This window comes from Odocoileus virginianus, chromosome 16, assembly GCF_023699985.2.
Source record: "Odocoileus virginianus isolate 20LAN1187 ecotype Illinois chromosome 16, Ovbor_1.2, whole genome shotgun sequence".
Lineage (NCBI taxonomy): Eukaryota > Metazoa > Chordata > Mammalia > Artiodactyla > Cervidae > Odocoileus > Odocoileus virginianus.
The window spans coordinates 24,318,399-24,340,451 of record NC_069689.1 but is presented as its reverse complement, the minus strand read 5'-3'; the positions used below and the strand labels follow the sequence as shown (position 1 = coordinate 24,340,451).

Here is a 22,053-nt window from a genome sequence, read left to right as displayed (position 1 = left end):
CTTCTCAACTGGATCTCCCATTGGTGACAACTTGGCTGCATGCATGCCCACAATAATATCAAGATGAAGCCTAAACCATATTTTTTTTTTCCTGAAGAATTATCCAGATTTCTAGAGGCCTGAATGATGTCGAACAACATCTCTGTGCTGATCCTTCTGTCTCCGTTGCTACACTGCTGTGCCTGTTTAATTGCTATGGCAACAGGACAACAGCACCAGTGTAACCACAGAGACTAGATACATGAAATGTTAAACTCCTTCGGGAAACCGAAACATAATGGATAGCATGACATCTCAAAGGCTCAGAGAGTCATCTTTCAAAATTCCAAAGAAAAATGGATAAAGCACTAAATCATTTACTAGATTTAAAACACTGATGAATGGCATTCGAATTTGTGTTGTAACCCTCATGATGTTCTTTCAAGTTGCCTTAAAAACAAGGTGCGTTCTGAGAGAGGAGCATCCCTGTTCTTGGAAATCGGAAGAAAGCTGGGCTGTCTATGATTCTGCAATGACAGGAGAGTTGATTTCATTGTATTTCACATCTGCGATAATGGTCCATGCCCTAGACCTTTCTTTCCTGTGTCCATTGAAAACTCATTACCTGCAATGAGATGCAAGAGAAAGAAACTGGCATATTAAATCCGATTGCAGTCGTCAATGACTAATATTTTTAGACCTTCAGTGAGACTCAGTTTTCTTATCATTCAGTACCAACTCTGATGTGGAACATGTTTATCCTGATGTTTTCCACAGACCACAGGGGGAGCACACTTCTTCAGATTTGAAGTTGATGGGGAGCAACAGTGTGATACCCCAGCTAACAAGATAGTCTTTATCTGAGAGCTTTCTCATTTGAAAGCTCCGTGCCTTTCCCCATCTTACATAACCTCTCCCTTTCTTTTGTTCCACACAACGAATTTTTATTTTGTCAAGCATCCTTTGTTGTTTGGCTATCCCTTGTTATTATTTTTTTAATTTCTTAAACTGAATTACAGTTGATGTACAGTATTATGTAAGTTACAGGTGTACAACATAGTGATGCACAATTTTGTAGGTTATATTCCATTTATAGTTACTACAAAAGACTGTCTATATGCTCTGTGCTGTATAATACATGTTCGTGGCTTATTTATTTTACACACAATCGTTTGTAATCCCTCAACCCTTAATCTCTTAATCCCTTAGCCCTCTGTTGCCCTCTGCTTTTCTCTCCCCACTGGTAACCACTAGCGTGAGCTCTATATCTGTGAGTCTGCTTCTTTATTGTTGCTTTCACTGGTTTGTCTTATTTTTAGATTCCACATTTAAGTGATATCATGCAATACTTGTCTTTCTCTGTCTGACATCTTTTCCTGGAAATATGACTTTATTTGTAGATACGTATGGCTTAAGGGGATGTGTAAGGATGCCAGAGGGAAAAGGTGGACTGTAATGTATGGCTTTTTAAGTAACTTTTTACTTTATTTTGAAGTATAGCCAATTAACAAAGTCTTGATAGTTTCAGATGCATAGCAGTGTGACTCAGCTATAGATATACATGATACCCATTCTCCCCCAAACTCCCCTTTCATCCAGACTGCCACGTAAGCGTGATCATCTGTCTGACTTATTGCACTTAGTGCAATACCCTCCAAGCCCATCTGTGTTGTTGCAAATTGTAAAAATTCCTTCTTTTTTCTGTCTGAGTTGTATTGCATTGTGTGTGTGTGTGTCTGTGTGTGTGTAGATATACATACCGTATCTTTATCTGCTCTTCTGTTGATGGACACTTAGTTCACTTCCATACCTTGCTAATTGTAAATGCTGCTGTGAACATTGAGGTGAATGTGTCTTCTCTACTTAATGTTTTCCTGATTAAACTTAAAAATTTTTGCACAGCAAAGGAAACTATCAACAAAACAAAAAGACAGTGTGCTAAGAGAAAATAATTTGCAAATAATATGATTGATAACATTTTAATACCCAAAATATATAAACATCTCATAGAAATCACCATCATAAAACAAATAACCCAATTGAAAGTGGTAGAAGACCTAAATAGACATTTCCAAAGAGGACATGCATGTCCAACAGGCACATGAAAATATACTCAACATCGTTAATTATCAGAAAAATGCAAATCAGAGCAACAGTGAGATGTCACCTCACACTGGTCAGTATGGCTATCACCAAAAAGAACACAAATAACAAAAGTTGGTGAGGATGTGGATAAAAGAGAACCCTCCTACACTATTAGTGGGAATGTAAATTGGTGCAACCACTGTGTAATAGTGTGGAGGTTCTCAAAAAAAAATAGAGCTACCATATGAACCAGAAATTCCACTCCTGAGTATATATTCCTTATTTCATTGTCCCTTTAAATCATGGATTGTATTTTTATTATAATGTTGACCCATTAATAAAAAATGTATCAATAAATTAAATATATCATGTACCTATTATTAAGGGATATAATAAAACATGGATTATTATTTTTAAAAAACCCATGACTTGGGGCACTCACCATTCACACACAGAGTAGGTTATCAGATTATTCTGTGACACAGATGACCGTCCACCCCCTCACATTAATTACACCACACCTGTCCTTATCAGCACTACTGTCCTCATGAGTGCAAGTTTTCAGTGCAAATTATTTTGCATTTTTACACACACATTCCCCCTTCCCCTTCCCAAATAGTTTTCAGTTACAACTAGACCTCTATGAGGAGTGCCTACAATCAGGTCATTTTAGGAAACCACTTGTTACCTGTGCCAGCTGGCCCAAGTCTAAACTACTGTTGTTCTAGCACTTTTGGAAGCCGTCCTAATCTCTTAGCACTGGCCTGTTCTAGGCTACTGTCTCTCTCCAAGCCTGTCTGCAAGAGAGAATGCGTTCCCCTCAGAGTTACCAGCTGTGTTGACTTTCAGGATGCATGGACAGTCAGTGATATTACAGAGTCTCTGCAGGCGAACTCCTAAGTGGGCAAATAAAGGACGACTCAACACACCTCATGGGAGAATACTAAGACCTCTTTAGACACAGAAGTCAGTCACCTTTCTGAGATAGAATGTATATTCCTCAAAGAATCATATGCATTTAAGTATTTGGGTAACTTCAGTTATATCTTGACACACCAAAGAAAAATGAATGACTGGTTAAATGTGTCGTTTGGGTTTCATCCAGCATGCTCTTGAGAGCTTCTCAGATGATAAAGCGCCTGCCTACAATGAGGGAGACCCGGGTTCAATCCCTGGGTCAGGAAGATCTCCAGGAGAAGGAAATGGCAACCCACTCCAGTATTCTTGCCTGGAAAATCCCATGGATGGAAGAGCCTGGTAGGCTACAGTCCATGGGGTCGCAAAGAGTCTGACAGGACTGAGCGGCTTCACTTCACTTCCATTATGCTCTTAAGTCTCCACCATGGTCATCTGTCAGCGCCATAGTAATCTGTCAGATGTAACTTGATTAAGAAGAGAGACCAGGGAAAAATGAGAAAGTCACTTGATGAACTTAAGGAATCAGTGTTGGAATCAATCTCTTTATATCCAAATGCTACATAATCCGGGAAACACAATAAAAGTAATATATATATAACCTCATTTTATCCTAGAAACAGTATGGGTTTTGGAAGTAAATGTATCTCCATCTTAAAGCTACCTTTTTGTTTACTTTCTGTAAGACCTTGAGGAGATTACTTAAATTTGATTTCATCATATAAAACGGGAAGAAAGATAAGTACTTTATATGGAGTTGTGCAAGGATTACATGAGATTTGGTATAAGTACATTGCATAGCAAGTACATTTTAGCTTTATATATAAGATAACAAAATTAATATTAAAAACATTTCATAAGAGAAATAAAACATTTGCTGTGTAGCATACACCTTAATTTTTAAAAGCAGAGAGGTGATGAAATATTTGCACATTTACTAGTTAGATAAAGCACGGCAAATATTCCACTTAGTAAACCAACTTATCACTTAGCATCTCAATCTTGTTTCCTCATCTATAAAATAAAAGACCATTACTTCCTTACTGTTTACCTGTGCTGTATCAATGGTACCTATTTTTTTTAATTTAGTTTGCCTAAGTAACTGGTCTCTTGTTAGTGTAAATAATATGTGTTTATATACATATATGCCATGTTGAGTTAAAAATGCATACATGTATTCATGCACATGTTGAGAAGAAAAACTACAAGATGCTGTATTAACTGACAGACCCTTTAGAATTGTGTAAATGTAACTATCAAAATGTATGATGAGTTAGAATTTTTCACTATGCCTTTTATTATACTAATTGTGAATGTGTTTGTCTAATCAGATCCCAGCCTTCTAAGCTTGATAGATTCTAACAAAACACCTTGTACACGGTGCAGAAGCTGAATAAGTCTTGCTGAAATTAATTGTAAAAAATGAATGAGCTTTGCGCAGTGGCAGTATCAGTCAATGATGTTTATCCGAGGCACGATTATTACTAATTGAAAACTTTTCCCAATACCCTACCATGACCACCTGAAATATAGTCGGCATTGGCAATTTTTGATAGTCTCCACAGAGACTGAATTTTTTAAAGAAATGAATGGATGTATGAGCAAATTTTCAAAATTTATTATGTTCAACATGCTTAGGAATTTTACTAGCCACTATTGTAATCAAAGATCAAAGGATAATTGTTCTAGGCTATATATTTCTTATTTTGAGGCCTGAATTTAACAGGTTCAATTGCAATATCCTGAGTACATGTTTGACTATAAACGTTATCACTGGCAGTTCTCCTATTAATAGAATAAAAATTAGGGTGAAACCTAAAATATTTGAAACAATTATCAAATTCATTATCTAAACTGTATTGTGAAATATCCTTTGCCATAAAGTAACCATTCTGACACATCCTAAAACAACTCATCAGGGTCAGCAGGCATCAGCACCTGTCCCCTCGCATTAGCCTGAGTAAAGGGACACTGATTCCATTGGTGGAGCTCTGCTGACTGATCGCAAGGCAACTCCTGAGGAGCCAGATAGCTTTCCTTTAACTCAGCATGTAAATTGGTGCCATATTGGTTTCTGCAGAGAATAGATTATATTCTCAGTTGGTTTTAAGAGCTAAATTTTCTTTTATATCCTGTTCTAGTTGCCAAATAAATACTGATTCTCTTGAACATATGTAATAGCCATGGGCTGGAAGAAGGGTGCAGTACTGGAAAATGATTTTCCAGTTTGTGGGTGATAGACACTTCTTTGTAAATGTGTCACTTTCGTGTCCCAGAGGAACTACTCCAAAGAACATATAATATGGGGACATGTAAATTTTATCTAAAGAGCTATATTGTATGACTATTTATTGAGTTACAGCCCTACTTGAATATTATTATTAAAGGGATATCATTATTATTATTATTATTAATAAATATTATTAAAGGGATCTTTGTTGGTTGCATTTAACTATTTAGATAAGGCAATAAATTGTTTTAGAAGTTCCACTTAACTAGATAAGAATGAGCATAATGTCTATACTCTGTATCTTGTAATAACCTGTAGTGGAAAATAATCTAAAAAAGAAGAAGTATATGTAAACAAAAAGAATGAGGATACTGTGTATAATGGCCTTTATAAATTTTTAAGTTATGAAAACAAAGCATAGCAACTTCTCTGCTCTTCTAGTCACATTTATTTTCTTCAAGTGCTAATATATTAATCTAAAAACGTGTCAAGGATTAGTTTTTGAACTTGTTGTTGTTCAGTCAGTCAGTCATGTCTGACTCTTTACAACCCCATGGACTGCAGCCTGCCAGGCTTTCCTGTCCTTCACCATCTCCCAGAGCTTGCTCAAACTCATGTCCATTGAGTCAGTGCCGCCATCCAGTCATCTCATCCTCTGTTGTCCCCTTCTCCTCCTGCCTTCAGTCTTTTTCAGCATCAGAATCTGACAGTGAGTCAGCTGTTCATATCAGGTAGCCAAAGTATTGGAACTTCAGCGTCAGTCCTTCCAATGAATATTCAGGGTTGATTTCCTTTATCAACTGGTTGGATCTCCTTGTAGTCCAAGGGACTCTTCAAGAGTCTACTCCAACACCATTGTTCAAAAGCATCAATTCTTCAGTGCTCAGCCAACTTTATGGTCCAAACCTCACATCCATGCATGACTATTGGAAAAAACATAGCTTTGACTATATGGATCTTTGTCAGCAAAGTAATGTCTTTGCTTTTTAATACGCTGTCTAGGCTTGTCATGGCTTTTCTTCCAAGGAGCAAGCATCTTTTAATTTCTTTTAATTTGAATTTGTAGGAAGTGAAATCTCTGTTTCTTTACGTGATCCCTATCTCCTATCTTTTTATAAAGTTTGAAATTTTCACCGTGTCCTAAGATACATGGTAAAGCTAACTGATCAAAATTCATGTTTCTTTCAATACGTACAGGTCTCACTCCAACAAAAAATAAACATAGAGTTAAGAAAGTGGTGCACATTTTATTATAAACATGTTGTTACTTTGCTAATCATTGTATCAGCAGTGAGATGATATTATATCAGGCAGTAAATATGTTGCCTGATGAAGTAAATCAGATTGTGAAATAAGGTGCACAATTTTAGTTGAAGTATAATCACATCTTTGAAGATATATGACAGACCTAAGGAAATATGTATTTCTAAAATATGACTAAATTTTGATTAACTACCAATGATTTGTCATTTTATAAATTCTTCTTCCTTTAAACCAATGTTTGGAAACATAATGGAAAACCCATAATTCCTCTTTTAGGCTTAACCAACTGTGGTGAGGAAAACTCCACATAAATAAAATGCACCCATTTTAAATGTATAGCCAATGAATTCTTATGACTGTCACAAATAAGATATAGAATATTTCCATGACCCCTGCCCTCGATTTTCTTGTACTGTTTCCCAGTCAATCTACTGTCCTCCAACTAGACAACCACAATCAAAAGAATTGAGTTCTATTACTATATATTAATTTTTCCTGTTCTAAATGCACATATACAGTTGACCCTTGAACAGCAGGGGTTTGAACTGTGTGGGTTCACTTACATTCATTCACAAGTACTTGAGGCTAGGGCTTCAAAATATTTTTTAAATGAGATATAATTGTCATATACCACTGTGTAAGTTTAAGGTGTAAAATGTGTTGACTTGATACATTTATATGCAACAATATGATGGCCAATGTAGTGTTAGCTAACAGCCCTATCATGCCATGTGCTTCTCACTTCTCTTTTTCAGTGGGAATAATTAAGTTCTAGTCTCTTAGTGACTTTGTTGTTTATAATACAGTGTGGTTGTCTGCCATCAATATATTGTGCATTAGATCTTCAGGAGTTATTTATCTACTAGCAGCAGGTCTATACCCCTTAAACAACATCTCCCCAATTCCTCGACGCCTCAGCCCCTGGTAACCAGCATTTTGCTCTCTGTCTTTATGAGATGATTTCCCTCGGTACTTTGTATTTTCAGATAAGGAAAATATTGAAGAAAAATTAGGGAAGGAAAGGAAAATTGAAATGAGTCCTCCAGGTGACAAAGACTTTCAGGTCTGGAAGGATTAATAAGAAGCCGAAGAACAGAAACTAAAAATCACTCTGATTTAGCTCTAAAAACCAAGAGAGAGAAGGGGGAGAAAGGAGAGAAAAAGGAATGGAAAAGAAAGGAAAAATCAGTCCCTTCTGACTTTCAACCACAGAATGCATAGCATGGACTGAAGAGCTGAGAAAAGCTTGAAGAACAACTACTTACACCCAAAGCAGAGAAGTCTAGGGGTGAGATTAAAGATCCCGGAGATCTCCTTGGTTACCCCAAAAGCTGGAAGCAGCCATAAAGCGGGGTGAGCTCTCCAAAAGTTTGGAAATCAGAAAGCTCATCTGTGCAAAAGAGGCAGGTCTCCAAAACCACTCTAGTGCTAAGATTCATGTCTTACTGATAGGAAATTCCCAACCATGCTCTCAAAACATTAGAAGCTGTGGTGAACTGAATGGCAGGAACACTGTAACAAACCACAGACTAAGCTTGATTTCAGAGCGTATGATACACTAGTGTAAAACTCTCAGAATAACATGGGGGGAAACCTAGGCGACCTTGTATATGGTGGTGCTGTTTCACATATAATGCATTTGCAAAAGACAAATCTGTTAAGCACTGTTATCAAAAATATACAAAGAACCTCTTAAAACTCAATAATAAAAATGATTAAAAATAGGCCAGACTTTAAGAGATACCTCACCAAAGAAAAGATATCAGTTCAGTTTAGTCACTCATTCATGTCCAACACTTTGCAACCCCATGGACTACAGCACTCCAGGTCTCCCTGTCCATCACCAGCTCCTGGAGTTTACCCAAACTCATGTCCACTGAGTTGGTGATGCCATCCAACCATCTCATCTTCTGTCATCCCCTTCTCCTCCTGCCCTCAATCTTTCCCAGCATCAGGGTCTTTTCAAATGAGTCAGTTCTTCGCATCAGGGGGCCTAAGTTTGGAGTTTCAGCTTCAGCATCAGTCGTTCTAATGAACACCCAGGACTGATTTCCTTTAGGATGGACTGGTTGGATCTCCTTGCAGTCCAAGGGACTCTCAAGAGTCTTCTCCAACACCACAGTTCAAAAGCATCAGTTCCACTTCTTTCCACTGTTTCCCCATCTATTTGCCATGAGGTGATGGCACCAGATGCCATGATCTTAGTTTTATGAATGTTAAGCTTTAAGCCAACTTTTTCACTCTCCTCTTTCACCTTCATCAAGAGGCTGTTTATTTCTTCTTCACTTTCTGCCATATGGGTGGTATCATCTGTGTATCTGAGGTTATTGATATTTCTCCCAAAAATCTTGATTCCAGCTTGTGCTTCCTCCAGCCCAGCATTTCTCATGATGTACTCTGCATATAAGTTAAATAAGCGGGGTGACAATATACAGCCTTGACATACTTCTTTTCCTATTTGAACCAGTCTGTTTGTCCATGTCCAGTTCTAACTGTTGCTTCCTGACCTGCATAAAGGTTTTTCAAGAAGCAGGTCAGGTGACCACCTGCCTGGTATTCTCATCTCTTTCAGAATTTTCCACATTTTATTGTGATCCACACAGTCAAAGTCTTTGGCATAGTCAATAAAGCAGAAATAGATGTTTTTCTGGAACTCTCTTGCTTGTTCGATGATCCAGAGGATGTTGGCAATTTGATCTCTTTTTCCTCTGTCTTTAGTAAAACCAGCTTGAACATCTGGAAGTTCATGGTTCATGTATTGCTGAAGACTGGCTTGGAGAGTTTTGAGCATTACTTTACTAGCATGTGAGATGAGTGCAATTGTGCAGTAGTTTGAGCATTCTTTGGCATTGCCTTTCTTTGGGATTGGAATGAAAACTGACCTTTTCCAGTCCTGTGGCCACTGCTGAGTTTTCCAAATTTGCTGGCATAGAGAGTGCAGCACTCAAAGCATCATGTTTTAGGATTTGAAATAGCTCAACTCGAATTCCACCACCTCCACTAGCTTTGTCTGTAGTAATGCTTCCTATGGCCCTGACTTCACTTTCCAGAATGTCTGGCTCTACATGAATAATCACACTATTGTGATTATCTGGGTCGTGAAGATCTTTTTGTACAGTTCTGTGTATTCTTGCCACCTCTTAATATTTTCTGCTTCTGTTAGGTCCATACCATTTCTGTCCTTTATTGAGCCCATCTTTGCATGAAATGTTCCCTTGGTATCTCTAATTTTCTTGAAGAGATCTCAAGTCTTCCCCATTCTATTGTTTTCCTCTATTTCTTTGCACTGATCACTGAGGAAGCCTTCCTTATCTCCTTGCTATTCTTTGGAACTCTGCATTCAAATGGATGTATCTTTCCTTTTCTCCTTTGCTTTTCTCTTCTCTTCTTTTCTCAGCTCATGGCCTCCTCAGACAGCCATTGTGGTTTTTTTTTGCATTTCTGTTTCTTGGGGATGGTCTTGATCACTGACTCCTGTACAATGTCATGAACCTCCATCCATAGTTCTTCAGGCACTCTATCAGATCTAGTCCTTTAAATCTATTTCTCACTTCTACTGTATAATCGCAAGGGATTTGATTTAGGTCATACCTGAATGGTCTAGTGGTTTTCCCTACTTTCTTCAATTTAAGTCTGAATTTGGCAATAAGGAGTTCATGCTCTGAACTAGAGTCAGCTCCTGGTCTTGTTTTTGCTGACTGTATAGAGCTTCTCCATCTTTGTCTGCAAAGAATATAATCAATCTGATTTTGGTGTTGACCATCTGGTGATGTCCATGTGTAGAGTCTTCTCTTGTGTTGTTGGAAGAAGGTGTTTGCTATGACCAGTGTGCCCCCTTTGCCCTGCTTCATTCTGTACTCCAAGGCCAAATTTGCCTTTTACAACAGCTGTTTCTTGACTTCCTGCTTTTGCATTCCAGTCCCCTGTAATGAAAAAGACATCTTTTTTGGGTGTTAGTTCTAGAAGGTCTTGTAGGTTTTCATAAAACCATTCACCTTCAGCTTCTTCAGCATTACTGGTCAGGGCATAGACTTGGATTACCGTGATATTGAAGAGTTTGCCTTGGAAACAAACAGAGATCATTCTTTCATTTTTGAGATTGCATCCAAGTACTGCATTTCAGACTCTTTTGTTGACTATGATGGCTACTCCATTTCTGCTAAGGGAGTCTTGCCCGCAGTAGTAGATATGATGGTCTTCTGAGTTAAATTCACCCATTCCAATCCATTTTAGTTCGCTGATTCCTAAAATGTTGAGGTTCACTCTTGCCATCTCCTGTTTGACCACTTCCAATTTGCCTTGATTCATGGACCTAACATTCTATGTTCCCATGCAATATTGCTCTTTACAGCATCGGACCTTACTTCCATCAATGGTCACATCCACAATTGAGTGTGGTTTTTGCTTTGGCTCCATCTGTTCATTCTCTCTGGAGTTAATTTCTCCACTGATCTCCAGTAGAATATTAGGCACCTACTGACCTGGGGAGTTCATCTTTCAGTGTCTTATTTTTTTGCCTTTTCATACTGTTCATGGGGTTCTCAAGGAAAGAACACTGAAGTGGTTTGCCATTCCCTTCTCCAGTGGACCACATTTTGTCAGAACTCTCCACTATGACCTGTCCATCTTGGATGGTCCTATAAGGCATGGCTCATAGTTTCATTGAGTTAGACAAGGCCTGGTCCATGACAAATAAAATATGAAGAGATATCCCACATCATGTGTCTCTAGGGAAATGCAAAGTAAAACAATGAGATGCCACCATACACCTATTAGAATGACAAAATCTGTAACACTGACACCAAGTGCTAAAAAAGAAGAGATACAACAGGAATTCTCATGCATCACTGCTGGGAGTTAAGGTTCAGCCACTTTGATGTGGTTTTTTTTTTTTTTTTAATAAAACAAAACATGTTCTGACTATGCAGTCCAGCAGTTGCATTCCTTGGTATTCACCCAAAGGAGTAACAAATATACGTCCAGACAAAAGCCTGTCCATAGATGTATATTGCAACTTTATTCATAATTGCCAAAACTTGGGAGCAACCAAGATGTTCTTCAGTAAGTGAGCAGATAAACCATGGTGCATCCCAGACAGTGGAATATTATTTAGCGCCAAAAGGAAATGAGCTATGAAGCATTGAAGAGATATGGAGTAATCTTAAAATCTTAAATGAAAGAAGTCAATTTGAAAAAGCTCCATGTTGTATGATTCCAGCTCTATGACATTCTTGAAGAGGCAGTACTATGGAGACAGTATAAAGATCAGTGATTGCCTGGGATGGGGTAGGGAGAGATCAATAGACAGAGCTCAGAAGATTTTTAGGGCAATGAAAATATTCTGTGTGATTCCAAAATGATTAGTATATGTCATTATATATTTATCCAAACCCGTAGAACATAGAGCACCAGGAATGAACCCTAATGTAAACTATGACCTTTAGGTGACTGTGGTGTGTCAAAGTAGATTGATCTATTGTAACAAATGTACCACTTCGGTAAGGGTTGTTGATTATCAAGGAGGCTCTCCATGTGTGGGAGCAGTTAGTATATGGGAATCTTTGAACCTTTCTCTTAATCTTGTTGTAAACCTAATACTGCCCTAACACAATCAAGTGGGTTTGTATTTTTTTTAAGTTTGTTAAAAGTTAAACTGGTTTAACCTCTACTTAATTTATGCCACGTGGGTTCTCCCATTATTTTTCTGTGGATGGGGGAAGAAAGGGGACATCTCTGGATCTCTTCCTTTCATCAAGGACTGTCATTATCTGGAATATAGTGCTGTTAAGTTTATTTTTGTATCCTCAGCATTATGATTTTTTTTATTTAGTATATAATTTGTAGCTTATCCAGCATAATTGTTAGTATGAATGTTTTTTGTAATTTTATACCCATACCAGATTACTATTTATAAGCATATTAAAACATAATGAAATATTTTATACCTACCCACAGATATACCATTTCTGTTGCTTTTCATACATCTTATAAAGATTCAAGATCTCATCTGATATTTTTTCCTTCTACCTGAAGAGAATGTCCTTTATATTTTCTTAGACCACAGTTCTTCTAGTAACGACATTTTCAGTTTGTTTCTCTCGAAAGGTTTTTGTTTTGGTTCATCATTTATGAATATAGAAATCACCACCCAGTCTGGCAGGCCTTTCTTTTTCCGGCAGCTCTTCAAAGAGATTTCTCATTGTCTTCCATCTTGCTTTGTTTCCAAAGGGAAGTCAATGAGAAGTAAGACATTATTTCTATCTTGTTCTTATAATGTGTCCTATTTCTGTGACAGTTTTTATTTTATTTATTTTTTTGGGGGGGGGAGTCTACAGTTTTTAAAATTATTTTTCCTTTCTCTTTGGTTATCTGCAATTTGATTGTAATATGTCTTGGTAGGTTTTTCTTTTTTTTAAGCTTGGATTTGGGGGTTGTTTTTTATGTGTGGAAACAATTGCCTTTATTTCTCCAAGTATATTTCTGCCTTACAGCTTTTGTCTGATACTCCGATTATATGTATGCTTGACCTTTGAAATATTTTTCCAAGGTCACTGAATTTTTGTTCACTTTTTTCCTCCTAGTGTTTCAGTATGGTTAATATGCATTGGCCTGTCTCTAATTACAGAGATTATTGGAGTTCTTTGTTTGATAACCCTCTCATTTCTAATACTTTGCCTCGTAAAGTCAGGCCACCTGTGAGTCTCTGCACTGCAATCTCAGTCCTGTTCAATTGATTAAGACTGTTCATGCCTTGCCTTGATTTCCCTCCATGTGCTGTGGTTTGGAAAGTGTCTCTAGGGCTCAGTGATAAGGTTCATTTTTTTCCTCTTTTTTCAAGGATCAGAGTTCTCTGCTTCCTTTCTTCCAGTGTCTGAAAACTGTAGTTTTATATATTTTGGTACAGTTTCTTTTTTTTAAATTTTGTTTATTGTGGAAAGGCAAAGTACTACTTATTCTGTCATAAACAAAAGAGTAAGACTATTTCACTTGTGGAGAATGACAGTCTTATTCATTGCAACCATATCTAATATGACATAAAATGGGCATAAAATAAATCAAAGCTATAAGAATAGATTTTATTTATAAAACTAAGTGCATCATTTCTAGAATAATTCCATATTTCATATTTTCATCAATTAAACAATTGGGTGATTTTCTGAAGCTGTTTTTCCTTTTCGTATTTAAAACTGCTTGTACTTTTTGAGAATTTTAATCACATATGTGTCAGTATTTTTATTTTTATGTTTATTTTCAAGAGCAAGTACTTAAGATCAAGTTGGAAATGAAATTGTCAAGTTTTTAAAAATTAAATTTGGATAAATTTAATAAGTGCACTGAGATTTTTCAGAAAAGAAAAATGGAATATGACATCTTCTTGGACTCACTGTCAAGTATTTTGATCACTGCTTTCTATAAATTATCTTCAAAAATCCACATTATATCACATGAACCTTCTAATATTTAAGGAGCTCAGAGCATTTATGGTAAATTTGCAGCCTTTTAATTTTTGATAACTAGATCCTATATTTGCAGCTAGGATGTGAAGATTGTACTATTTTCAAGATAGTTTGTAAAGATGAATAAAATTTAATTAAAAATCAATTACTCTCAATATCTTGCCACAAGTTTAACAAATATTCTCTTATTGTTTCTGCTCAGACATACAAATTGAAATACTTGCACATTGCTAAATATGTCTAAGCTTTTGAATTTACAAGATGTCTTTTAGGGGGTCATTAGAAGTTTTCCTGATCTCCTGCCCTCCACTCTGGGATGAATATCTCTGTTTGGTGAACCTATGGAGTACCCTAGGCATATTTCAAAAACAGCACTTAATTTATAGAATTGTAGTAATCTGTTGACTTTTTTATTTTCACCATTTGATTTTAAATCTCATGAGGTCATGAGTGGTATATTTTTATCCTAGTGTCTATATACTGACATACGGAGTTAATATTTTTACTTGATTAAATAAGCAAATGTATAGATTTTAATTTGCATTAAGAAGATTAATTAGGAATATGAACTCTATTCAAATGATTGGATGCTAAAACTGTATTCTGTGTCTTCTCTTACAGGCTCTTAAATCTGATCTACAATGGAAAAATTTCTTTTTTATCTGTTTTTCATTGGCATAGCAGTGAAAGCTCAGATCTGTCCGAAGCGTTGTGTCTGTCAGATTTTGTCTCCTAATCTTGCAACCCTTTGTGCCAAGAAAGGGCTTTTATTTGTGCCACCAAACATTGACAGAAGAACTGTGGAACTGCGTTTGGCAGACAATTTTGTTACAAATATTAAAAGGAAAGATTTTGCCAATATGACCAGCTTAGTGGACCTGACTCTGTCCAGGAATACAATAAGTTTTATTACACCTCATGCTTTTGCTGACTTACGGAATCTGAGGGCATTGCATTTGAATAGCAACAGATTGACTAAAATTACAAATGACATGTTCAGTGGGCTTTCCAATCTCCATCACTTGATACTGAACAACAATCAGCTGACTTTAATTTCTTCTACAGCATTTGATGATGTCTTTGCCCTCGAAGAGCTGGATCTGTCATATAATAATTTAGAAACAATTCCATGGGATGCTGTTGAAAAGATGGTTAGCTTGCACACCCTCAGTTTGGACCACAATATGATTGATAACATTCCTAAGGGGACTTTCTCCCACTTGCACAAGATGACTCGGCTAGATGTAACATCAAATAAATTGCAGAAGCTACCACCTGACCCTCTCTTTCAGAGAGCTCAGGTCCTAGCAACCTCAGGAATCATAAGCCCATCCACTTTTGCATTAAGTTTTGGTGGAAACCCTTTGCATTGCAATTGTGAACTGCTGTGGTTGAGACGTCTATCCAGAGAAGATGACCTGGAGACCTGTGCTTCTCCGGCACTTTTAACTGGCCGCTATTTTTGGTCCATTCCTGAGGAAGAGTTTTTGTGTGAACCTCCTCTCATTACTCGGCACACCCACGAGATGAGAGTCCTGGAGGGTCAAAGGGCAACCCTGAGGTGCAAAGCCAGGGGAGACCCTGAACCTGCAATTCACTGGATTTCTCCTGAAGGGAAGCTTATTTCAAATGCAACAAGATCTCTGGTGTATGATAATGGAACACTTGATATTCTTATAACGACTGTGAAGGATACAGGTGCTTTTACCTGCATTGCTTCCAATCCTGCTGGGGAGGCAACACAAACGGTGGATCTTCATATCATTAAGCTCCCTCACTTACTAAATAGTACGAACCATATCCACGAGCCTGATCCTGGTTCTTCAGACATCTCCACGTCTACTAAGTCAGGTTCTAATGCAAGCAGTAGCAATGGTGATACTAAAATCAGCCAAGATAAAATTGTGGTGGCGGAAGCAACATCGTCTACTGCGCTACTTAAATTTAATTTTCAAAGAAATATCCCGGGAATACGTATGTTTCAAATCCAGTACAATGGTACTTACGATGACACCCTTGTTTACAGGTAAGAAAAATTAAGCCAATTTTTTATACTTGCCCTACATCTTAGTGTAGGGCTTGATAAATACTGCTGATTTTTTAAATTGGCAGTTCCACTCTATGTTGTAGTTGAAATGCTCCATATTTTTAAGTATATAATGTAAGGCTTATGAAAGGTGAATACATGTGGGGAAATATTTTGAATGGTGTTATTTTCAGAGAGTTCAAATTTATATTTAATATTATGCTTACCTACTTTCTTCCCCTCATCTAAGAGATGTGACTATCAGAGAACAAGATTGATTTATTTTAAAAATTCAAAAACATACCAGAACTTACACATCCACATGAGTGTTCTTTCCTTCAAGGAAGTCCTGTTGGGAGGCTATACCATTATCCCAATAACGCTGCCATTGCTCAAAGCACTTTTGGAATTATCTTTAGAACCTTCGTCATACTATTTTGAATATCCTCAGTGGTGGCGAATCTTCGTCTTTTGAGGGTGAATTTGAAATTTGGAAACAAGCAAAAGCCATTTGGAGCCAAGTCTTGTGAATAAGGTGGGTGATCAAGATGGGTATTGCCATTTTTGGTCAGAAATAGGATGTAACTATAAAATAATGAGACTGATTTTTTGAGTGGTTGAGTTATGTGTGTGTGTGTATGTTGTTTCATATACACTGGTTCTTAAGACAGTTCCAAAGAGAAAATTTATAAGTATTTTGAGCAGTGAATCAGTGGAGTTAAGTAGATAATCTCTGGGTAAGGACATTGGTGGAGAATTTATATCTGACTTAAAGAATTTCTGGTATGTTTTTCTGAAGTTCAGCCTCATTGATTTATAGTCACATCTGCTCCAATTTTTAGTTGGAAATATATATATTTTTACCTTTTCATATAATTTCACTCATGATTAGACCTAGAAAATGATGAAAAATTATGCCTTTAAAACACATATGTATATGTATATATGTATGTGTGTGTATATGAATAGTCTCTAAGCTTTTCTGAAATAAAATCAAATCAGTTCTTACACACCGATGAGTTCTTGAAGATAATTTGATTTTCACTTATGTATGGAAATGAGAGAAAAAATTTTTTTTAAAAAATTAGTGTGGGCTGGTAGGATAAAACAAAACGGGTCTAACTAGTCATGTGACCAATCCTGGGCAAGGTTCTACCTGGCTGAGTTTTAATTTTCTCATCTTTAAAAGGAAGAGATTAGAGTAAATGTTTTCTAATATGTCTCTCATCACTCAATGTATGGGGATATAGACTATGATGTATGTATGCTTGCATAAACTAGTTTGCTGTTGTCATACTCAGCTTTTCACTTAGGCTGTGGGTCATTGAACCAATAATCAAAGATGAGCATACACCCCTACCCCTTTCTTTCCTGTAGCTGCTAAATAGTCTGTATACTTTAAACATTAGCTCTGTGAAATAGGTCAGTTTCTGTTTTCCAAGATCTAAGATTTTAATCTTGCCATGACAAGTAAATTCTCTATGACCCTAAGGAAAGTGCTTGAATTCCTGACCCTAGTGTTTGTCACATGTATAGACGTGATAATGCCTGCCTCACACTGTCCTTTGAAAATGAAATGATACATATAAAGTGTTTAGTAATTCTCACTTTTACTGGTAATTACTAGTAATTTACAAGAAATTATTCTCACTAGTAATTCTCTAGTATTTCTCATGCACTCACTAAATGGTAGTGATTTCAACAAATACATGCTAAGTTGCTTCAGTCGTGTCCGACTCTGTGCGACCCCATGGACAGCAGCCCACCAGGCTCCCCTGTCCACGGGATTCTCCTGGCAAGAATACTGGAGTGGGTTGCCATTTCCTTCTCCTCAACAAATACCTACTCTGACCTAAAATTTTCTCGGTACATTTAGAACACATTGTTTAGCTGTAACAGATTAGCATTGCCAAGTCTTGAAATTTCTCAAACTCTTTCAGAGAAAAAACAGTTTCAAGCCTTTTTTCCAAATTAAATCTTAGTCATATATGGTTGCTACAGGGGAGAAAAAAGTAGTGGAGGATGCACAGAAGACTTCTGAGATGCAGTGGATTCAGAGATGTCCTAAACTCATATCCAAACTTACAAACCATGTTCTGAAAACAATTTCATAAGCCCCCAATGAGGAAGATAAGGGATTTATGCTCTGGTTCAACAGTTCTGGCCTGTTCATGCATCTAGGATAATATTTCTCATATATTTTCTTCAACCTCATTTAAGAAATAGAAACATACTGGGACCCAAGTGTTGAAGATGTAAGAGGGGGTTTGAATAAAGTACTTTAAGCTTAGTAATTATTTTAGTTATTAAAGATAGATTTACTGGGTACCATTCCATAGTAGCTTATAACTGATTTGGAAAATAAATACTCTGAATTGCATTTTCAATCTGGTTTCTAATGTGATTGTCAGTGTTTTCCCTTCCTTCAAATTGGCTTTTAGTCACAGAGGTGTTGTAAGTGCTAAATGGATTTGTTTAGTAGTCAGATAATGTCACAGTCACACCTTTCAAAAGCAATTTGTCATAAATGCTTTTTTAGCAGTGGCTTTTATTAGGAGATCTGCTTTGCCAAGCAATGTAATTAGTAAGCTTGTCAAGCCATGGTGCAGGCACCATTAATATAATGCAGAATCCAACAGTGACTTTTCGCCATTTTAAGTGGGTAAATATAAGATTAGATCATTTTCTCATGTTTCATATCTGTTATAAATGTGCTTATCTTAATGAGTACTGAAATGAGACAGAACTGAAGCCATAATGACTCTGTGTGTCTATCTGTTGTGTTTTTAATATTAACACAAGTTCCTTTGTCCCTCAGAATGATACCTCCTACGAGCAAAACTTTTCTTGTCAATAACCTGGCTGCTGGAACTATGTATGACTTGTGTGTCTTGGCAATATATGATGATGGCATCACTTCCCTCACTGCCACCAGAGTCGTGGGCTGCATCCAGTTCGCTACGGAGCAGGATTACGTGCGGTGCCACTTCATGCAGTCTCAGTTTCTGGGAGGCACCATGATTATTATTATTGGCGGGATCATTGTCGCCTCTGTGCTGGTATTCATCATCATTCTGATGATCCGGTATAAGGTTTGTAACAATAATGGGCACCACAAGGTCACCAAGGTCAGCAACGTCTACTCTCAAACAAACGGGGCTCAGACCCAAGGCTGCAGCGGGCCGCTGCCCCAGTCCGTGTCCAAACAAGCCGTGGGCCACGAAGAGAGCGCCCAGTGTTGTAAGGTCGCCAGTGACAGTGTGATAGCACCGTCAGAAACGTGTTCGAGCCAGGACTCCTCCACCACTACCTCTGCCTTGCCTCCTACCTGGACTTCAGGCACTTCTGCGCCCCAAAAGCAGAGAAGAAAGACTGGCACAAAACCAGGTGCCGAAGCGCAGAGCGAAGCCGTCACAAACGCTGAGTCCCAAAACGTGAACAGGAATAACTCGACTGCCTTGCAGTCAGCTAGTCGACCTCCCGATTCCGAGGGGCCCGCATCTAAACGAGCACATGCAAAGCCAAGTAAGTTTCTCCCTTTGCCCGCTGAGAGAGCCAGAGCAAGACACAGGTACTCCCTGAATGGAGAATTAAAGGAATGCAGTGGTTGTATTCACTCACCGAACACCTGCGGACTGCTTTCTAAAAGAAGCATGTCTATGAATGCGATGTTAATTCAGTCCAGCAGTTCTGATGGGCATAGTGGAAAAGCAACTCTTTCAAATTCTGAGTGGATATTGGAAAGCACTGTGTAACCTATTATTTCTTTTTAATGAAAAATTTTTTTTCAAGAACTCACGTAGGAAATTGGAATTTGACATGCCAGTCTTGTCTCTCTGATTCATGGCTAATAGAGCCATGGCATATAAACCCTATAAGGTATAGTTACTTCATACATATGTATATGTGTGTATATATATACATACACACATATGTATATGTATATGAAGGTCATATATTTAAAACTGTTTAGGGAAAAAGCGGACAGCAGTGCCTTCCCCATTTTAGGATCAGCTTCCAGGTTCTGCAGTAGCAGACCACAAAATGAAAGTTGTCATAGGAAAAAAAGAAGTCTTGCGTAAATAATTATATTTCCTCCAGTCTTACAAATTGCCACCTATGGATGATTGACATTTTTCAATGAGTAGCTTGCATATTTTCTTTCAATGACAGTGGCATTTGTTTTTAGGCAAATGTTTTCAACAACAACTCTGTGTTGTTATGTTATTTATAATAAAATATTCAATTAAGCATACCCGGACAGTGTTAAAATAAGTTCCCTTCTAAACAACATTCTTAGTTCAGGTGCCTTAATGGTTCTGTGATATTTCTCATCCACGACACTGCTTTTTCAGTGGGAAGCAGAAGAACATGCAATTGATTTTTCATTTATCAAAAAAGCCAATTTAGTTTTAAGTCACAGGCCAGTTTTAAGTCATATGCATCTGCCTGGGAATATGAAGGTGTTTTCATTCATTCAGTACACATTTGCTGAATGAATGAACTTTATACTTTTCTTAATGCAAGTTAAGTAGAGAGACAAAAATACAAAACTGCCTTTATCAAAGGGATATTTATTTTTATCATCAAGTAAAATAAAAATCTTCTAATGGAGTTCTTATTCTATTTATAAGCAATATAAAGTCATTGTTCGTTAACTAGATAGTAGTTTTATTTTTCCCTTTTGCTCTGTAATTCTGAATTTGAATGTTTATCTCTTAGAGTAAATGTATTTATTATTTGAATCAAAACATGATTAAATTTAATTAGAAATTATATAGCTTAGTGGAATCATTTAAACAAACATTTTTAATTTAGTCAGACAATAATATTGTTCCTTAATAACATGGCATTCTTGGACAGTCACTGAAATTAAGGTCTATAGAAAAATTGCTCTATCTAATCTTCAAAATTCTACGGTATTATATTGTAACCTGATGATGTTTTATGAAAGATCAGTAAATAGGGCTTTCGTTTTTTTTAATTATTATTGTTGCTTTTTTTGTTGTTTGTGTAGTTTTTTTTTTTCTGAGAATACGAATTATGTGGGCAACTTGCACAAAAAATTTTAGCCATAACATAATAAGATATGTACTTTATGTAAAGTATTCCCTGGAAGTAAGTTAAAGAAAGAGTGTAAATTTATTAACTCTTTCAAATTACTTGAAGTACTGTTTAAAACACAGGTGAGCAATGTCCATCATTAGTTTAATTTTCTCTTGCTGGAAACATATATAAAATTTAAGTCTCATGCATCTGCCTGGATATATGAAGGTGTTTTGACTTGACCAAGGCACGGTTTATACATAATATATTGTGATGACATTCGAAAGTGAATTAGGTTAAAGCAGTTAGAGCTTTCTGAGTTGGTCTTGAAAAAAATTTGTCTAACAGATTTTCACTACCATAGATGTTTTCTGAATGTCTTCTATGCCCTGCTTCTCTTTCTAAAGTTTGTTTTTCCCACCTCTAAAATGTATTGGCCTTCCTGGGTCTGGAATACAGCTCTTGTGAGTAATAAATTAGATCACTGTGTGAAATTATTTTGTAAAATCAAAGCATTGCTCAAAGTGAAATGTATTTTCAGCACTATTCTGTAATCACTAATTTCAGCTAAACAGTTTTAGTCATCATCAATTACTTATTTCTTCACAAAGCGCTGGTTAACAAAAAGCATATTATTTTTCCCTTTCCTAGTTTATGCCTTCATGGTTTTAAAATATCCTGAATATATATAATTTTTTCAAGACTTAAAGAAATGAATCCCCAAACAAGGGGTCTCTGGCACTATGAAGGTTGTGGTCAAGGTGGTGCTGCAGTGATGCAAAACAGGCAACAGCTTAGTGTATCTGCTACAAGCTACCAATTAACTTAGCGTATTGTCTATTTTCCAGTTGTTTGCGTTTTTAAAAATCAATTTTCCTGCTTATGTTTCTAATGGGACTTTAATTGAATATCTTTTATTTCTCATAAACATTTAGAATGGCATAATACCTAACCATGTGAAATTTATTCTGTTTGACTAAAGCCATTGAAACTATTTAAATTGTTATTGCTTTTACAAGACTGTTTTTAGGGTGAATTAACCAAATGCTTGA

At 36.8% G+C, this 22,053-nt stretch overlaps 1 protein-coding gene and 1 non-coding gene across 5 annotated transcripts in view; both read left to right on the top strand.

Moving 5' to 3' along the window:
* LRFN5 (leucine rich repeat and fibronectin type III domain containing 5) overlaps window positions 1-22,053 on the top strand; it is a 290,723-nt gene that overhangs the window by 259,023 nt on the left and 9,647 nt on the right. Inside the window, exons 3-4 of one of the 4 annotated variants that reach the window (XM_020900464.2) lie at window positions 14,551-15,955; window positions 18,774-19,480. In XM_020900464.2, the coding sequence (XP_020756123.2) occupies window positions 14,571-15,955; window positions 18,774-19,480 (2,092 nt within the window). In that variant the 5' untranslated portion in view covers window positions 14,551-14,570. Of the gene's footprint in view, window positions 1-14,550; window positions 15,956-16,298; window positions 16,480-18,773; window positions 19,481-22,053 lie in introns of those variants that run through there. The other 3 variants (XM_070478001.1, XM_020900467.2, XM_020900466.2) reach the window with 3 other exon arrangements.
* On the top strand, window positions 4,409-4,547 carry LOC139038878 (U4 spliceosomal RNA). The gene has a single exon (XR_011492012.1). It is a non-coding gene; the product is annotated as a U4 spliceosomal RNA (small nuclear RNA).